The 18,358-nt window shown below is 44.6% G+C and overlaps 1 protein-coding gene across 3 annotated transcripts in view; it reads right to left on the bottom strand.

Moving 5' to 3' along the window:
• Positions 1-172: 172 nt before the first annotated feature.
• The window catches only part of LOC138736168 (kelch repeat and BTB domain-containing protein 11), a 28,135-nt gene continuing 9,949 nt past the window's right edge, over positions 173-18,358 (bottom strand). For 2 of the 3 annotated variants that reach the window (XM_069885218.1, XM_069885220.1), the window contains exon 2: positions 173-17,396. In XM_069885218.1, the coding sequence (XP_069741319.1) occupies positions 15,236-17,230 (1,995 nt within the window). In that variant the 5' untranslated portion in view covers positions 17,231-17,396 and the 3' untranslated portion in view covers positions 173-15,235. The remainder of the gene's footprint in view (positions 17,397-18,358) is intronic. The other variant, XM_069885219.1, reaches the window with a different exon arrangement.

Genomic DNA, 18,358 nt, shown 5'->3' with positions numbered 1-18,358 from the left:
GTGACAATAATGACATGTAATTTTGATTTGGAAAAGATGGCAGTTTTTTGTATCCAAATGTCATAAGAATTAGTGTACCAGGGAAAAACCCTTGTGGCATCATCTGTTTAGTGAACCTGCCATGTCCAATTAAATGTGCATCACTGGAATACACTCATTAAACATTGGCAAATGTTTTTAAGCTCTTTATTACAAAGTCACTGTTGTTACATTCCATCAGTTGTATTAAACTATACAATGTTAATAAATACAACGAACAATTAAGAAAAATGCTTCTTGTTGTACAGAGCAGCAATATTTGCAATCTTTCCAGACAGTTAAAGTCAGCAACTCCCAGTATGTCGTGGATTTTATATAACATGATCCAATTAGTTTATCAAAGTTCCAAAGTCTTTTACAGTTTGGAAGAATACCAAGAGTTCAAGGAGCTACTATAGTTAACAATTGCAAAAATTCAATATACAGCAGAAATAAATATTCCCCAACTAAATAATTTTGCTTTTGTTGGGAGAATATTGTAAACATAATTATGCATTGCATTTGAATAATGCTGTGTCCACATAAAATCAAGGAATATTTAATCATTATCAATAGTTCTACATTGCATCAAGTTGTTCAAACATGTCTTATATAGGCCAATGCACTCTTGAATGTTGCAGTCTGATACAGAAGAATCAACCAAAATTGAGGCAATGTGGCTCCCATACTTCTCCACCCCTCAGCTAGCCATCAAAATTATTACTGTGGCTGTTCAGCACAGCAGACTCCTTTCCATCTTCAAGATCTTTGATAGTTTCACTGTATTTCTTAGATGGTTTGATCACAAATATCTCAAAATTCAGTTTCTTAAAAGTTCAGAAATGAAAATATTCTGGCCATTATTTCTGGCAGTACTCAGCTGCACATCACACCAGGAGCTTGAATCAACCCAAGTTCGCACATGCCCCCAGTAACATGCTGAGGCACGAAATCAAATTCTGAATCATGTGGTAATGACAGAGCCATAGAAAAACATGCTGGATATCAACATGCATCTGGAATTACAAAATCATAAATACTATACTGCCCCCATACAAGTACTAAGGTGCACATCCTCTGGGCACGTCATCTTCTACCACTGCAGTACGTTATCAATCTTAGCAGTTAAGAGCTTGAATGTATACCATTTATAATAATGCGCATTACTGATCGATTTTGTAATCAGACATTACTGTAACATTGTTGGTGCCTTTCCATCTTTTGACAACTCATTTAATGTTCAAGGCTTATAATTTCTGTTCTCCTTGTCTCTCATTTAACAGTACGAAGTGGTAATTAATTCTCTTCTGCATTATGACAAAAATTTAAGGCAAACTCAATTTTAGACATTAATCAACTCCCGAAACTTTGCTCCAGTTGCCTTCAATAGTGCAATTACATGCCAATTTAAGCATAAACAGCAAAATGCTTTGCCACATCACATGAAGATAGTACACAAATTTGACCAATTAAGCCAAAAACACATTTGCCTCTTAAGGTACATTTGAAATGGTCTCTGCAATCAGAGTTTCAGAGAAGAAAGAGTGATCAGCTGTAAATTGATGGGAGTCGTAAAGTTTTTATAGTTTTCCCTATCTGGTGGAACAACACTTCTCTTGGTTTACAAGTTTTGTCCATGTAGCTTTCTCACAACTTTGATCAGCAATTGTATGGCTTTTAAATGAGGCTTTGTCTTTGAATTCCATCTTTGCAATAAAGCATGGAACATTACAGCACAGTATAGGCCCTTCAGCCCATGAGATTAAGCTGACCTATATAAACCTACTCAACAAACAAAACCTTTCCTACCTTGCAAACATAACCCTCTTTTAGAGTCTCTGAAATGTCCCTATTGCACCAGCCTCCACCACCACCACCTCTGGTTATGCATTCCAGGCACCCAAGACTCTGTGTAAAAGAACTTACCCCTGACATCTCCTCTAATTTACTCTTCTCATCTTGTACAGATGTCCTCTGGTTTTTGCTTGTCATGACCCAGGAAAAAGGTACACACTGTCCATCCTATCTACGCTTCTCATAATCTTGTAGACCTCTATTAAGTCACCTCTCATCCTCTACACTCTAAAGAGAAAAGCCCCAGCTCTGTTAACCTTGCCTCACAAGGTATGTATCCCAATCCAGGCAACATCCTGGTAAATCTCCTTTGCTTTCACATCCTTCCTGTAATGAGATAACCAGAGTTTTAAAGGGCTGCAACATTACTTCATGATTCTTGAACTCATTCCCCTTACTAAGGAAGATCTGTTCACCATAAACCTTCTTAATTACTCTATCGACCTGCATGACAATTTTGAAGCCCCTTTCACACTTGCATCCTACTAAATTGGCTGTTCAGTGTCCTGGGATAGGAATGGGGGTTTGGCTTTCCACACTTGGCCACTCCTAACTGGAACACTGAACACTTTCACTCTTGCAAGGAGCCACCTCCGGGGTTAGGACTGTTCTACCGTCTACTGGTGACGTCATGATGCATCGAGTGGTGGTGAACCTGCCCTGAATCCTGATCAATGTATTATGATCATATATGAACAAAATTAATCATACATAATTATAACATAATTAAGCTTTATGTACAGCACAGTATGAGCTCTTCAACCCTGAATAAAGAACATTAAAGGGGTGGCTAAAAATCAAAATACAAATGCCAAAATGTCTGGTCGAACTGTCAAATGTGAGATTTAAATTGGTAGAACAATAGTGATTACTTTGCAACAAAAATCCAAGTATCAAAATACAATTTATGACCCGTAAAAAGATTATATTACAATATTCTGCCCTTGAGGGCAAAGATACGAAGATTGGTGGAGTGTGGATAGTGTCAAGGGCAATCAAAGGATAATCAGGATAAAGATGTTATAGGTATGGACAGAAAAATTACAGATGGACACTAATCGAAACAAATATGATGTGCTGCATGTTGGGAGGGCAAAAACAAAGGGAAAAGAATATACTTAATAGCAAGACTCTTAACAGCATCGATGTACAGTTGGATCTAGGGATCTAAGTCCATCGCTCTCTGAAAGTGGGCAACCAAATAGACAGTATGGAAAAAGCGTATAGTTGGTTTGCCTTCATTGGTCAGGAATACCAAAGATTTCATGTTGTAGCTATATAAAACTTCAATTAGGCTACACTTGGGGTATTGTGTGCTATTCTGATTATCACATCACAGGAAGGATTTGGAGGCTTTGGAAAGGGTATGTGAGAGATTTTCCAGAATGCAACCTGGATTAGAGGGCCTGAGCTACAAGGAGAGGATAAATTTGGGCTGTTTTCTTTCAGGCATCATAGGCTGAGTGAACACACAGAAGATTTTTTTTTAATTATACATGTATAGGAAGGGTTATTTTCATCCTCTATCCCAGAGTAAAAATATCAAATATTAAAGAACATGCATTTAAGGTGGGAAGATTATAAAGGTCATTTGCAAACCAGGTATATTTTACAAAGCTGCTGGAACATTGTCAGAGATAGTGGTGGAAGAAGATACATAGTAGCATTGAAGTAGTTTCTAGATACATGAATATGTGTAAATCGATATAAATCATGAGCAAGTAGCAGAGATTATGTGGGCCATAGGGCCTGTTCGTGTGCTGTATGGTCACTGCATTTAATTTTTGAGGTGATCAGCAAACACATCCACACTTGGATCTAAAGGTTAATAAGAGACCATTATAAACTAAAAGAAAACAGAATATCAGACTTTCCCCAGGTTATGATTGGGCATCTGATAATCCCAACAAGACTTGAGTGATAAATGCTTCTGTTGCAGTTAATGAGAATGGAAGAACAGTCTTTATCATCTCTAAGCAGTGGAGCCTTCAGCGGGATCAGTCCCCAATGCATGCTTCATCCAGAATCCCTCCAATTTCCTTCACAAGTCTAAATTCAGTCACCAACTCTGAGCCTTCTCTTATCACCACCCAATTCTGTAGTGGGAAGTTGTGTTGCATTAATAATACTGTAAGTGTTGCAGCTATTTATGAATGGAAGTTTTGTTCCCTTCTACTTGGAGTGTCCACTGGGATCAGGGATGATAGGCTTTAAGTCCAATCATGAATGGTTGTGTCTGAATTCTATTCACACAGACTGGACCTACACACTAGTTACCACATGGTCGTGGTGTGAGATCTTTATTCAATTGCAAAGGAAATCAAGGACAACTGTGGACTAGGCTCTGCTATATTGACATTACATACAAGGGAACAAGCAAGCAAGCCCACATCCTCCTCATCTTATTCTCCAACTTCCCACTGTACAGCTGCCACTCACTTGCTCTTGATTGGTGTTGCTCAAACTCTTCATATCTGCCTCCTGGTCACTCCATCCTAACCTTCTCCCATTGCCAGCAAACCCTAGGAGAATATTTGCCATTGCAGCCTGATATAGAAAGATATTGGTCTCCCAGTTCCCTGCAGGTGTACTGAATGCAGGACGAAACAAGTACCACCTTGACAATCAAATGGAAGCCCACATTTTTAAGTATCTTGACTCAGTAAACTTATTGTTGAATAAGTTCTAAATTTCTGCAAAACTATTTTGGGCCACAATTATATTTTGTTACTCCCAGTAAAATGCTGAATCCTTGGTGTTAATGATGCCACAGTGAAACATTTGGGGAGAGGATAAAGTCTTGAGCAAGGCTCTTAAAATAATAGAAGGGAAAACATCACATCAGATTTTTCTTAACATCCAGTACCTTTATCAAAGAATTAAAAAAGCTGCTTCATGGCAACATTAAAACAGTGACACAAGAAAGAAAAACATTTACAATAAAAATTACCCAGAGCAAATTAAATACCTTTGTATGATCATCCAAATTTGCTATTAATATCCTGTAAAATATTATCATTTGCATTCAATTGTATTGATTATTTAAATTTGTCTCAAAATTTTATTAATTTTCTTCTGTTGTTACCACAAAGTGGTACATTGTAAACAACATGGGAAGTATTTGTCAAAGGCTCAGGCTGCAAGACCTGTAATTTAACTGTCCAGTTCTTCTGATTTTTGTTCATATTGCAACTATTTTATTCTACGTAAAAATATAATTGTTATTCTAGAGATTATGGGATGAACAATTATTCTGATCTCTCTTGCACTTCAATAATTATCAATAACCCATATTATTTACCCCCTCAATAAAACTCAAGGTTTGTGGATGTGTTTTAAAATTATTTCAATCTGAACTCGAGAGCAATCAGGAATTGTTATTACAGTTTTATTGTGAAGCTAATCAGAGACTGGCAACATATGAACACAAGAAATAAGGGCAGGTGTAGGCCATACAGCCCATCAATCCTGTTCTGCAATTCAATGTGATCAAGGCTGATCTGATGGGCTTCCTTTTCCACATATCCCTTAACACCCTTAATATGTAGAAATCTATCCAATCTTGTCTTAATTACTGAGGTAGCCTCGACTGCTTCAATGGCTAGTGATTTCCAGTTTCACCATCCTCTGGGAAAAGCAGCTTCTCCTCATCTCTGACCTAAATTTACTACCCTGAATCTTGAGGCTATGTCCTCTAGTTCTGGTCTCCCCCACCAATGGAAAATTTCATAATTTTTTAAATGTTTCTATAAGATCCCCTTTCATTCTTTTAAATTCCAGTGAGTACAGTCCCAAACGACTCAATCTTTCCTCATAAGCCAACCCTTTCATCTCTGGAATCAACCTTTACACTACCTTCAAAGCCAGAACATGCTTCATTACAAAATGAGACAAGAACTGATGCAGTCTCACCAGTACTTTGTATAGTTGCAGCATAACCTCCCCGGTCTCAAATTCAAATCCTCTAGCAATGGAGGCCAACATTCCATTTACCTTCTTAATAGCCTTCTGCAACTGCAAACCAAGTCCTTCTGCACAGCTGCATTCTTCAATCCCTTGCCATTTAAATATTTTGATCTTCCATTCTTTGTTCCAAAGTGGATAACCTCACATTTGCCAACATTGTACTCCCATCTGCCAGACCCTTGCCCACTCACTTAACTCATCTATCTCCCTGCAGACTCTCCTTATCCTCTCCACAATTTGCGTTTCCACTCAAGTTGGTATCACCAGCAAACTTACATACACTACACCCCCCTCTTCCGATCGTTGATGTAAACTGCAAGCAGTTGCGGGCCCAGCATCAACCCCGAGGCATCCTGCTCACCACTGATTGCCAACCAGAAAAACACCCCTGCACTCCAACTCTCCACTTTCTCTTGATTAACCAATCCTCTATCCATGCATCCTTCTGTACAAATATTTGATGTGGCACTTTATCGAATGCCTTCTGGAAATCCAGGTAAACAGCATGCTTGTTCTGTCCTCAAAGAACTCTAGTAAGTTTGTCAAACAGGACTTACCTTTTGCTGAATTCATCCCTGATTGATCCTTTTCACTCCAGATACCTCACTATTTCTTCTTTACTGATAGCTTCAAGCATTTTCCAAACGACAGGATGTTAAACTAATTGCCTTTAGTCTACGTCCTTTTTTGAATAGTGGTGAAACATTCACCATCTTTCAATCCACCGGGACCTGCCCAGAGTTCAGAGAATTTTAGTAAATTATCTCCAAAGCCTTGACTATAACTTCTGCCATTTCTTTCAGTACACTGGGGTGCATTCAATTAGGATCAGATGATTTATCTATCTTTAGTTTTCTAAGTACGACCTCGTTAGTGATAGCTATTACGTCCAGGTCCTCACCTCCCATCGCATTCATAACATGTGTCTCTGACATGTTTGACATGTCCTCAGACGAGAATACTGACACAAAATAGTTATTCAAAGCCTCAGCCATTTCCTCATTATTAATTCCCCCTTCTCATCTTCCAAAGGTCCAAACTTCACTTTAGCCACCCTTTTACATTTTACATAATTATAAAAATGTTTACTGTGCATTTTTTTATATTTTGTGCTAATCTTTTCTCATTGTCGACCTTCCCTTTATTGTTTGCTTTGCGGTTCTTTGTTGCTTAAAGTTTTCCTCTGCTCTTGGCGACTTCGAATGCATGATCTCTTCGTTTGATGCTTTCCTTGATCTCCTTAGTTATCCGAGGCTGGCTGTCCTCACTTTTAACTGGAATATACTTTTGTTAAACATGAAAAATCTCTTTCAAAGTCCTCCATATAGCCTGTGTTCCCAGTCTACCCTGGCCAACTCCTCCTTCATCCGCTTGTTTAGGCCAAACTATTATACCTTCCATTTGTATGATAAACGCAATCATTCTGTGATCACTGTTTCCAAGCTCGCTAATTTTACCTTTCTCATTGCACAGGACCAGATCATAGATAGTGTGTTCCCTTGTAGGTTGCCTCGACCAACCTGATTCACCCAGTCTATATGAATGTTAAAGCCCCCCACGATAACTGCAGTTCCATCCCTACATGCCTGATATTTCTTGGTTTATTGCCTGTGCCACTGTAATTAAATGATTGGGCAGCCTGGACAACCCTAATTTGTGATTTCTCCATTTACTATCCCTAATCTCTTCCCAAATGGGCTCAACATTTTGCTCCTTAGATCTGGCATCATCTCTATTGCCTTGATTTTATCCTTAATTAAGAGCACTACCCCACCATCCTTGCCCTTCCTTATAACCTGACATCCTTGGATATTTAATTGCCGATCCCTGCCACCACGTTTCTGTAATGGTCACTAAATCATACCCCTTTTGGTGCCACAAGTTCACTGACCTTGTTTCAAATACATGCATTCAGATAAAGTGACCTTATACCCATTGTGCTTTTAAAATCTGGTCATCTTTGCATCTTTTGCACAACTTTTCTCCCCTCTACACTTAGTTTTCTCTTTTTTAATTTTTGCTTTTACTTTATCCACACTCTTTTCTTTTACTTTAACCATCCCTTTCCAATCTGTTGAAGTCAGCCCCAAACTGTTTAAAGCCCTGTCCACAGTCCTATTATGTGATTCACCAGGATCAGTTCCCATTACAGTTTAGATAGAGCCCGTACCCTTTGAACAGTTCCTTCCTTCCTCAATACTGGTGCCAGTTTCCAATGAATTGGAACCCACTTCTCCCACACCAATCTTTGACGCTCACATTTAACCTCTAATCTGTTGAACCCTGTACCAATTTACACGTGGTTCAGGTAATAGAAGCATAGAACATTACAGCACTAAAACAGGCCCCTTCAGCACTTCTGGTTTGTGCTAAATCTTTTTTTTTTGCTTAGTCCCACTGAACAGTATCCAGCCCAGAGCCCTTGATACCTCTTCCATCCATGCACTTGTCTAAATTCTTCTTAAATGTTAAAATTGAGCCTGCATTCACCACTTCAGCCAAACTCCCACCACTCTCTGTGAAGTTCTCCCTTATGTTCCCCTAATTTTTTCTCTTTTCACCCTTAACCCATGTCCTCTGGTTTGTATCTCAGTGGAAAAAACTGACCCACATTTACTGTCTATCCCTCTTATAATTTTAAGTAACTCTATAAAATCTCCCCTCATTCTTCAGAGAATATGGTCCAGAGAATAAAGTCCTAACCTGTTTAACCTTTTCCGGTAACTCAGCTCTTCAAGTCCAGGCAACATCCTAGTAAATCTTCTCTGCACTCTTTCTTATTTACATCTTTCCTGTAGTTAGGTGACCAAAACTGCACATAATCCAAATTTAGCATCACCAATATTTTATACAACTTTATAACGTCCCAACTCCAGTAGTCAATACTTTGATTTATGAAGACCAATATGCCAAAAGCTCTCTTTACAATCCTATTTACCTGTGATGCCACCTTCAGAGAATTATGCATCTGCATTCCCAGATCCCTCAGTTCTTCCGCACTCCTCAGTGCCTTACTATTTACCGTGTAAGCCCTTTCTTGGTTTGTCTTTCCAAAATGCAACATCTCACATTTGTCTGCATTAAATTCCATCTGCCATTTTTCCAGCTGGTCCCGATCTATCTGTAAGCTTTGAAAACCTTCTTTGCTGTCCACAATACTGCCACTCTTACTGTCATCTGAAAAATTGCTGATCCTATTTTCAATATCATCCAGGTCATTAATATAGATGGCAAACAATAATGGTTCCAGCACCGATCCCTGAGGCACACCACTAGTCACAGGCCTCCAGTCTGAGAAGCAATCATACACCAACACTCTCTAGCTTCTCCCATCCAGCCATTGTCAAATCCAGTTTACTACTTTATCATGAATACCAAGCATCTGAACCTTCCTGACCAACCTCCCATATGGGATCTTACTGAAGTCCATGGAGACTATATCCACAGCCTTTCTTTCATCAACTTTCCTGGTAACCTCCTTGAAAAACTCTAATATTTGTTAAACAAGACCTACCACACACTAAACCACGTTGACTAGCCATAATCAGTTTCTACCTATCCAAATAATTTATAACCCATCTCTTAGAACACCTTTCAATAGTTTACCTACTACTAATGTCAGGCTCACTGACCTATAATTTTCAGGGTTACTTATGGAGCCTTTTTAAAAAGCGAAACATTAGCAGCCCTCCAATCCTCAGGCACTACACCTGTAGCAGAAGACATGTTAAAAATTTCTGCCAGAGCCCATGGAATTTCTACATTTACCTCCCTCCAGGTCCAAGTGAATATCTTGTCAGACTCTGGGGATTTATTTACCCTTATTTTAAGACAGCAAGCACCACCTCTTCCTCTTTAAACTCCATAGGTTCCATAACTTCACTGTTTGTTTTCTTAATTACCTCAACTCTGTGTCAGTTTCCCGCATGAATACTGATGTTTAAAAAAAAAACATTTAAGATCTCCCCCATCCTATTTGGCTCCATCCTGATCTTTAGGGGGACCAATTTTATCCATTAATATCCTTTTGCTCTTAATAACCTGAAAAAAAAACTTTAGGATTTTCCTTCACATGGTCTGCCAAAACAAATTCATCTTCTTATTGCATTTTTTATACTCCACAAGTACCTCATTTGGTCTGTGTCGCCTATACCTGTTATATACCTCTCCTTCCGAACCAGATCCCTAATCCAGGGTTCCTGTTAACTTTGACTTTAATCCTGACAGGAACATACAAACTCTGTACTCTCAATTTTTTCCCTTTGAAAGTCTTCCACCTACCTCGCTCCTTCTTTCCCAAAAACAACTGATCCCAATTCACGCATTCTAGATTCTTTATAGTTTCCTCAAAATTAACCTTTCTCCAATTTAGAATCTCAACCCAAGGCCCGGACTTATCCTCCTCCATAATTAACTTGAAACTAATGGCATTATGATGGCTGGACCCAGAATGTTCCCTTGCACATACTTCTGTCACCTGTCCTGATACAGATATAACCCACTTTACGAATGTAGAGCATTCCTGAGAAACCATTCGTAAATAGAAAATTTGGAATGCTCAGACCCATTGACTACTATTGGAGGCAATTTTCATAAAAATGAAAACCCATTATAAATTCTTTGTAAAAGTGAACACTGGTTTCTTCAAATTAGAAAATGTTAATAATTCGAGTATTCAAGAAAACTTTCCTGAAAATATTTGACAAACTCCAAGCCAAATAGCCTTTTTACAATATGGGAGTCCCAGTCAACCTTATGTTTCCTGCAGCTGTCTGTTATCTCTCTATAGATTTGCTCCTCCAATTCTTGTTGACTAATGGGTGGTCTATAATACAACCCCATCAGTGTGATCATATCTTTCCCATTTCTCAGCTCCACCCTTATAGCCTCAGTTGCCGAGCCCTTTGGTATGTCCTGCCTTAGCACAGCTGTGATATTTTGCCTGACGAGCAATGCCACCCTCCCCCTTTCATCCCCTTGTTCTATGGCATCGGAAGCAACAGAAGGCTGAAACACTGAGATGCCAGTCCTGCCCCTCCTGCAACCAAGTTTCAGTAATGGCCACAATGTCACAATTCCACGTGCCAACCTACGCTCTACGCTCGCCTGCCTTTCCTACAATACTCCTTGCACTGAAATAGATGCACCTGAGACATTTCCACCACATACAACCTGTTGACTTCTAATGTTGCATGCAATTTTCACACCATATTTTCCCTCCTCCACTCATCTATATGCTCTGGCTCTCTGGACCTCATCCCTCTGCAAATCTAGTTTAACTCCCCTTGTCCCATTTGTAGGACCTCCTCACCCTTCCTACCCACATCATTGATCCCTACATGGACCACAACATTTGGCTGCTCATCCTCCTTCCTGAGAATTCTGTGAAAGAAATTTGCGATATCTCAGACCCTGGCTCCAGGGAGGCAACACACTATGCAGAATTCTCTATCTCTTCCACAGAACCTCTTATCTGTTGCCCTAACTATAGAATCCCATATTACAATAGCTCACCTCTTCTCCCTTCCCAGCTACAGGACCAGACTCTGTACCAGAGACCTGATCACCATGGCTTGACCCAATATCAAAAATGGTATATTTGTTATTGAGGGGAATGGTCACAAGGGTGCCCTGCACTGCCTGACTGTTCCCTTTCCCTCTCCAGACTATCTCCCATCTACTCTCCTTCTAGGTGTGATAGCATCGCTGTAGCTCCTGTCTATTATTCCCCTCAGCCTCCCAAATGATCCAGATTTTATCCAATCCCTTTATTTGGTTTGTCAGATTACCACCTTTTTGGTTCTGCTTTGCAATTTGGTCCCTAGGTCCTCTTTTCTGCTTCCATCTATATCATTGGTATCCAGATTTTGGGTCATTGTGGGATGCAAGGTTTATTTGGCAACAGTTGAAGAATGTTTACAGAACTTTCCACACAAGAAAATTCTTTTAATTAAGCAAGTAGTCAAAGGTCTCATATCAGATAGAATCAAACAGGAATGTACAATTTTCACTTTTGGTAAAAACCATATGTTAACTGGCTAGGAGATCCAATAGACTGCACAATGGTTTTGAAATCCTATTTTACAATGGTAACTAGACCGACTACAGTATGATCACAAATCTATCCAATGCAAAACACTACTTGTTTAACACATTTAGAATCAGTTCAGCCTTAGTCATAGATTATGCTAAAAGTTCACAGTGATTTACAACTTTTAATTATAATGCTTAGTTTAATGTGGCTGTAAAATGCTGTTATTTAAAAAAAAATTACTTTGAAGAACACAGAAATCCAAATTAAATGAAATTTGTCACTTTATTGGAGTGCAAGATTTTGCCTTTCAATCCAATTATGTTTGGTAGCCCATGTGTGTGTCAATGTGCCTTGACAGCATCATGGGAGGACATGAAAAAAACTGCCTTCCAGATTCCACAACAATTAAAAAGTGCAACTGCTTGTGTTGGGAAGTTTGAAGGAACTGAAAATCAAAAATGTCTGAATCTTTCAATTGGAGAATTCAGAAAAGTCAACAAAGCTGGGAAATAAATGTTATGATGAGGAACAGGCCAGGATTTGTGAATTTTCACAAACAGGACAATCAGCATTAGCTAACTAAAACACAAACTAACCAATCACCATGCTAAGAAATAAATTCCAGTACATCAGTTTGAGATGCCACTTAATATAGTGACTTTCAATTTTGTTCTCTTCCTTCTTTCAATCAAATGTTGTACAATGGTAATGGCAATGAATTTCTTATAGCGTCTTAAGGTGGAAAATCTCATGAAATGGTGCAATAGTATCAACCCAAGTCTCAATATGGACAAATGAGATGATCGTGGACTTCAGGAGGATCAGGAATGTTCACCATGCACTACACATTAACATCTCTGTAGTAGAAAGTGGAGAGCACCAAGCTCCTTGGAATTCACTTAACTAGTGACCTATGGTGGACACTCAACATCTCCTTGCTTGTCAGGAAGGCGCAACAGTGACTGCACTTCCTAAGATTGAAGCAGGCAACATCGTGTCAACCTTCTATAGGAGCTCTATCGTCCTGGATGGCTGCATCACAGTGCGGTATAGCTGCTGCAGTGTGGCACAGAGGATCACTGGAATCTCCCTCTCCCTAATTGACATGATCTATTGGTATAACTCTCTGACGAGGGCGCTCAAAATCATTGAGGACCCCGTCCAGCCTGCACACAGCATCTTTCAGCTGCTCTTGCCAGTTAAGAGATCAGAACCAGCACCACCAGTCTGAGGAACAGCTTCTACCCATAGGCAATGAGAATACTGAACGACCAAAGGAACTGCTCACACCAACTATCCGAGAGTCTCATATGTACAAAACACTATTTATTTGTATTGATAAAATACTTGTCCTGCATCCATGTTGCTTGTCTGTATGTGCATTATGTCTGGTTGTGTGTCTGGGACCGAAGAACACTGTTTTGTTCGGTTATACTTGTATAATCAGATGACAATAAACTTGAGTTATAGGAACAACTAGATGGACTGAGACTTTTCCCATGAAACCTAGGAGGTAGAGGGATACACCTTATAGAGGTTTAGGAATTTATAAAAGGGTTTAGGATGAATGGCCAGTCTTTTTCTCAGGGTAGGAGAGTCTAAAACAAGAGGGTACAGAATTAAGGTGAAAGATTTAAAGTGCACCTGAAGGGCAACATTTTCACAAAGGATGATGGGTAAAGAAGAAATGGACAAGGCAGGTAAAATAACAACTTTTAAAATGCATTTAGCCATGTACATGGATTTTAGGAGTTCAGAGGGAAATGGGCCAAGTGCAGACAAAATGCGACTTAATCAGACAACTTGGTCACCATGGACAAGTTGAGCTGAAAGGTTCATTTCTATGCTGCATAACTTTACAACTCTTAAGTTTTCTCTCATTGGCCTGCCCAAGTTCTGGTATCTGCCAATCTTCCCTTAAAGTGAAGGCGATTGCTAAGGAAAAACTTCAGGAAATACTTCACGTGGTCTCATCAAAACCTTGAAAAATGACAATGTACTCAACAATTGGCTCTCATGGTTATCTAGGGTGTGGGGACTGAGCACCACTCATCCACAATAATTGCTCACTAAATTAGGGGCATACACATATATGGTGTCTGTTTGAACTTGCAGCTCTCGTGGGCACGTCTTTCTTCTGCAACCAAGTTGGCCACAATATTTAAGAGAAGTACACAAAGATACTGGAGAAATTCCTGTCACACAGCATCCGCAGGCATCAAAAACCAGTTCATGTTTCTCCTGATGAAGAGTACAGGCCCAAAGCATCAACCAACTTTTGCTTCCGATGGATGCTGCCTGGCCAGCACTTGCACAGTACCCCAACAACTGCAGATGTTCTCCTCTACCTCCACAACATCAGAGCGATTTCTGTCTTGATACCAAAGTATCAGCAATCAATTGTTTTAAATCACTTGCATGAAAACCACTTTAAAGGAAAGCTGACACTGGATCTCCCAACTACATAAAACTCTTTGGTCTTTCTGCTGATGCAAAGACCCAAACTGCCAGGAACCCACTCAATACATGAGCTGCAATCTGTCTCCACCTGGCTCATTCTCCAGCACAAAAGTAGGCCCATCACATCTACTGTCTCTGTACCCAACTACACTAATTCCTTTTAGCACCACCAAACTGAGACCACCGGCAAATTGGAGGAACAACACCTCATATTTCATTTGAGCACTCTCCAGAGAATTCGACTTCTCTGGTTTTCCCCATCCACCTCTCCTTTCCTCCAGCTCCCCGCCCCTTGTCTCTCTCCCTCTTTCTCCCTGTCTCCTTTACTCCAGCATTCAGAAACCCCTTCCCTCAATGAAAGGACTCAAGCCCGAAATATCGGACATACAACTCGACCTCCTATGGGCATCACAAGACTTCCAGCATTATTTTTGTTAACTCTCCCACACCCCAAACGAAGTTCTGGCCTTTCTCCATGTCCACTTGTGACTTCATGACTGGGCGCCTTCCCTATCGCCCAGATTTCTCCCACCTTTTTGAAAATAGAGGGGCTTTTCACTCGTATCTTGACGGGACTCTGGCCCAAAACGTGGGTTCCCTGGAGACTGCAAGGCCTGGAGCACTCTTGTGTATTGACAATTACAGACTTTGTTTATCCCCTGAATTTTGGGGTTGGGGTAACTGCTTTGGCAGTTCAATGTCCCCAGCCCCCCTAAGTTTGGGGGGGGGGGGGGGAGTTGTGGTCAGTAGCCTTACCAATGTAATGCAATTCACTGTCCCCAGCCCCTCTGCCAGCACATCTCTGATGGACACCCGCCCATCTGCACCCTCTTGTTTCGGACATCAGCCACACCCACCTCCCCCGCTCAGTTAAGGCCAGGTGAAGCCTAACGATGCCTCTCCTCACGGCTGGTCCGGCAGCCTCTCGGGCACCGCCAGGAAGACGGGGTAGAGCGGCCCCTGGGCCTGGGCGCAGGCCCCAAGCGCGCAGCAGCTGAAGGCGTCCTCGCCGGGCCTCTGGTCGCCGTCCTCGGGCAGCTCGAAGCGCACGACGACGGCCTTGCTGACGCAGTAGACGGAGCGGCCTTGCAGGGCGCAGCGGAAGGGCTGCACGGGCCCGGGTCCGGGGCGCAGAGAAGCCGCCTGGGCCCACACCCGGGCCACCGTGTTGTAGCGCTGCACGGCGACGAGCCGCTGACCGCGCTCCACCTCCAGGCGGTAGAGCCAATGGGCCCGCGCCACGAGGCCGACCGCGCGGCCTCCTCCGCCCGCAGGACTGGCCGGGCACTCGTGCCACTCGTCAAGCCGCGGATCGTAGGCCAGCAGGCGGCCGGACAGCGAGCCTCCCGTCAGGTACAAGCGGCCGCCGCACGACGCGGCCTCGGGCGCCACGGCGAAGGCACCGCGCGGCAGGGGTGCGGCGGCGCGCCAGCGGTCGGCGCGAGGGTCATAGCGCTCGACGGCCAGCACGCACTCACCGCCCACGGCGTAGAGCAGCCCCTCCAGCGCCGCCAGCCGCAGCTGGGAGCGCGCCTGCGTCATGGCGCGCGCTTCCGCCCAGCCACCCGTCGCCGGGTTGTAGGCGAAGACGCGCGCCGACGGCCGCGCGCCCCGCGTGCCGCCCGCCACGAAGAGGTAGCCGTGCAGCGCGCACACGCCGCAGCCGCGCGACTCGGCCGCCGCCTCAGGCACGCGGCTCAGCCTCCGCCAGGCGCCCGTTTCGGCGTCGCGGCGGTACAGCCAGCGCGCGTCGCCGTCGGGCGCAGGCCCGTTCAGCTCGCGCTCTGGGCTGCACGGGCTCTGGGGGCGGCTCCCCTCTCGGCTCACCGGCCGGCTGCCGCCCGGGCGCTCGTACACATCGCTGAACTCAGCCACCACCAGGCAGGGCGGCCCCGACGCCTCCCGCCTCTTCAAGATCAGATCGCGCTCCGCAGCGCTAAGGCGGCCGTACACTGCGGGCTCGCGCAGTATGGCCAGGTAGTGGTCGCTCATGAAGCCGAGCGCCACGTCGCCCAGCTCGGGCATGCGTTGCTGCTTGGCTAGGGCCAGCAGTTGGCCGCAAGTGCGCACACGCAGTTGGGCTTTCAAGGCCTGGACGGCGGCGAGAGCCGCGCCGGGCATCTGCAGCGCATGCGCCGCAGCCAGCAGAGCGGCCGCGGCTTGGGGGTCGACGTCGTCAACATCGCTGCCCTCGCGCGCCCCTAGAGTCGGCGCTCGCAACCCCGCGCCGTAGGCGTAGTCGAGGAGAGCGCGCATAGCCGGCAAGCCCACCCCCCGGACGCGCACCACCTGGCGGGAGCGGCGCGCGCGGAAGTACTCGCTGCGCGCGCACAGCACGGCCTTGTGCGCGCGGAGGCGGCAGCCCGCCACCTCGACCACCAGATCGGGCTCGGGCTGCCCGCCGTCCGGCGGCGTGTCTTCCGGCGCCGCCCCTCCGGCGGGCTCGAGGCTCCAGCGCGCCGTGGCCGCCTCCTCCTCCCGGAGCCCGCCGTGGTTGATCTGCTGCTGGCTCTTCACCACCGACCCCTTCTCACGCGCGCACGCGGGCGTCTCCTGCTCGCCCCCGGGCGCCGCGAAGCAAAGCGAGGAGCCGAAGCCTCCGCAGGCGGCGTCCTGGTTGTCGGGGGCGCTCGCGCCGGTCTCCCCGCCCTGCGGAGACCCGGGGCGGGCCTCTCCCGCGTGCTCGTCCCGCAAGCGGCCGCCCGCGCCCCCGCGCTGCCTCGCCACCTGCTCGCCCATCACCGTTGCGGGGCTCCGGCCACCGCAGTCCCCCTGGCTCGGCCACGCTCCATCGCCGCTGCCGGCCGGCCCTTGGCAGGAAGCGCCCTCCAAGCTGTCCGCGCCCCGCAGCGCAGGGGCGCTCGCCGCCAGCAAGAGATCCGGAGCCGACCGCTCCATGGGTCGGACGAGGTGACCTTGACCCGCCACTGCAGGAGGCTCATTCCAACCACGCCGTCATCCTTGGCAGCGACCACCCGTCCGATCGGAGCCGAAGCCGGGGGGGGGGGGGAGCTGAAGATCGCGTCCGCGTGCAGGCTGGATGGAAGAGGGGGCTCCCTGCGTCCTGCAGAAATAATAAAAAAAGACCACCAATGATTCCAGCGAAGAAGCACCAACTATCATTTCATTTTCTGTCATGAATGGTTAAAAGGTTATTCTCTAGTGCCAGTGGTTCTCAACCTTCTCACATACCACTTTAACTAAGCTCTATGTTATCGGGCTCTGTGATTGGCAAGGGATTGGTTCGGTCCATCTCTCCTTGATGAAGGGCTGCAGCCCCAAACCTTGGTGATGTATCTTCACCTTTTCTACATAAAGGTACTGTTTGACCTGCTGAGCTTCTCCAGCATTTGGGTGGGGGTTCTACCTGTACCCCACCCCCCACCACTTATCCTGTGTTTTACCAGCAAGGGTGATGTCATGATAATGAATATGCATGAGATGTATACAGATAGAGGTTGAGCTATTAACCTGACCAGAGGTCAGAGGGCATGCGCGCGATGTATGCAGGCGCGGAATGGTGGAATAATGGAAGCAGAGAAATAAATACATGCCAATGTTCAATGGGTAAATCATGTGTTGATGGTGCTATCAATTTCACATTTCGGGCCACAAATGTGACATTGGCGACGAGGAGAAACATTTTGGATTTTGAATCCGTGGCTTTGAGCTGGAACGTTTCATCATGGCAGTCACTGTGCTGAATTTCTAGCGCGGTGTTCCTCATTTTGACCCGACGGGCGATGCAAGCACTGTGAGCGTGAAGTGGAAGGCACGGCTTAGAGTTCGAAGCTTACGCCGACAGTCGTGGCCTATTTCTCGATGGGAGTACGGCGGAGCAGAAAGCGCAGCGGAGGGCGTTACTTCTCTTCACTGCAGGCCCTGCAGTTCGGGAAACTTTTAAGACGCTTTCGAATACTGGAAGGAAGGAGGAAATACCAGAAAACTGTAGATGCATTATGTCACACTATGTGGTGACACCGAATGCCACTTTTCAACACCATGTTTCGCAAAACAAAAAAAGGA

Source organism: Narcine bancroftii, chromosome 6 (genome assembly GCF_036971445.1).
Source record: "Narcine bancroftii isolate sNarBan1 chromosome 6, sNarBan1.hap1, whole genome shotgun sequence".
NCBI lineage: Eukaryota > Metazoa > Chordata > Chondrichthyes > Torpediniformes > Narcinidae > Narcine > Narcine bancroftii.
This window is presented reverse-complemented; position numbering and strand designations above follow the sequence as displayed.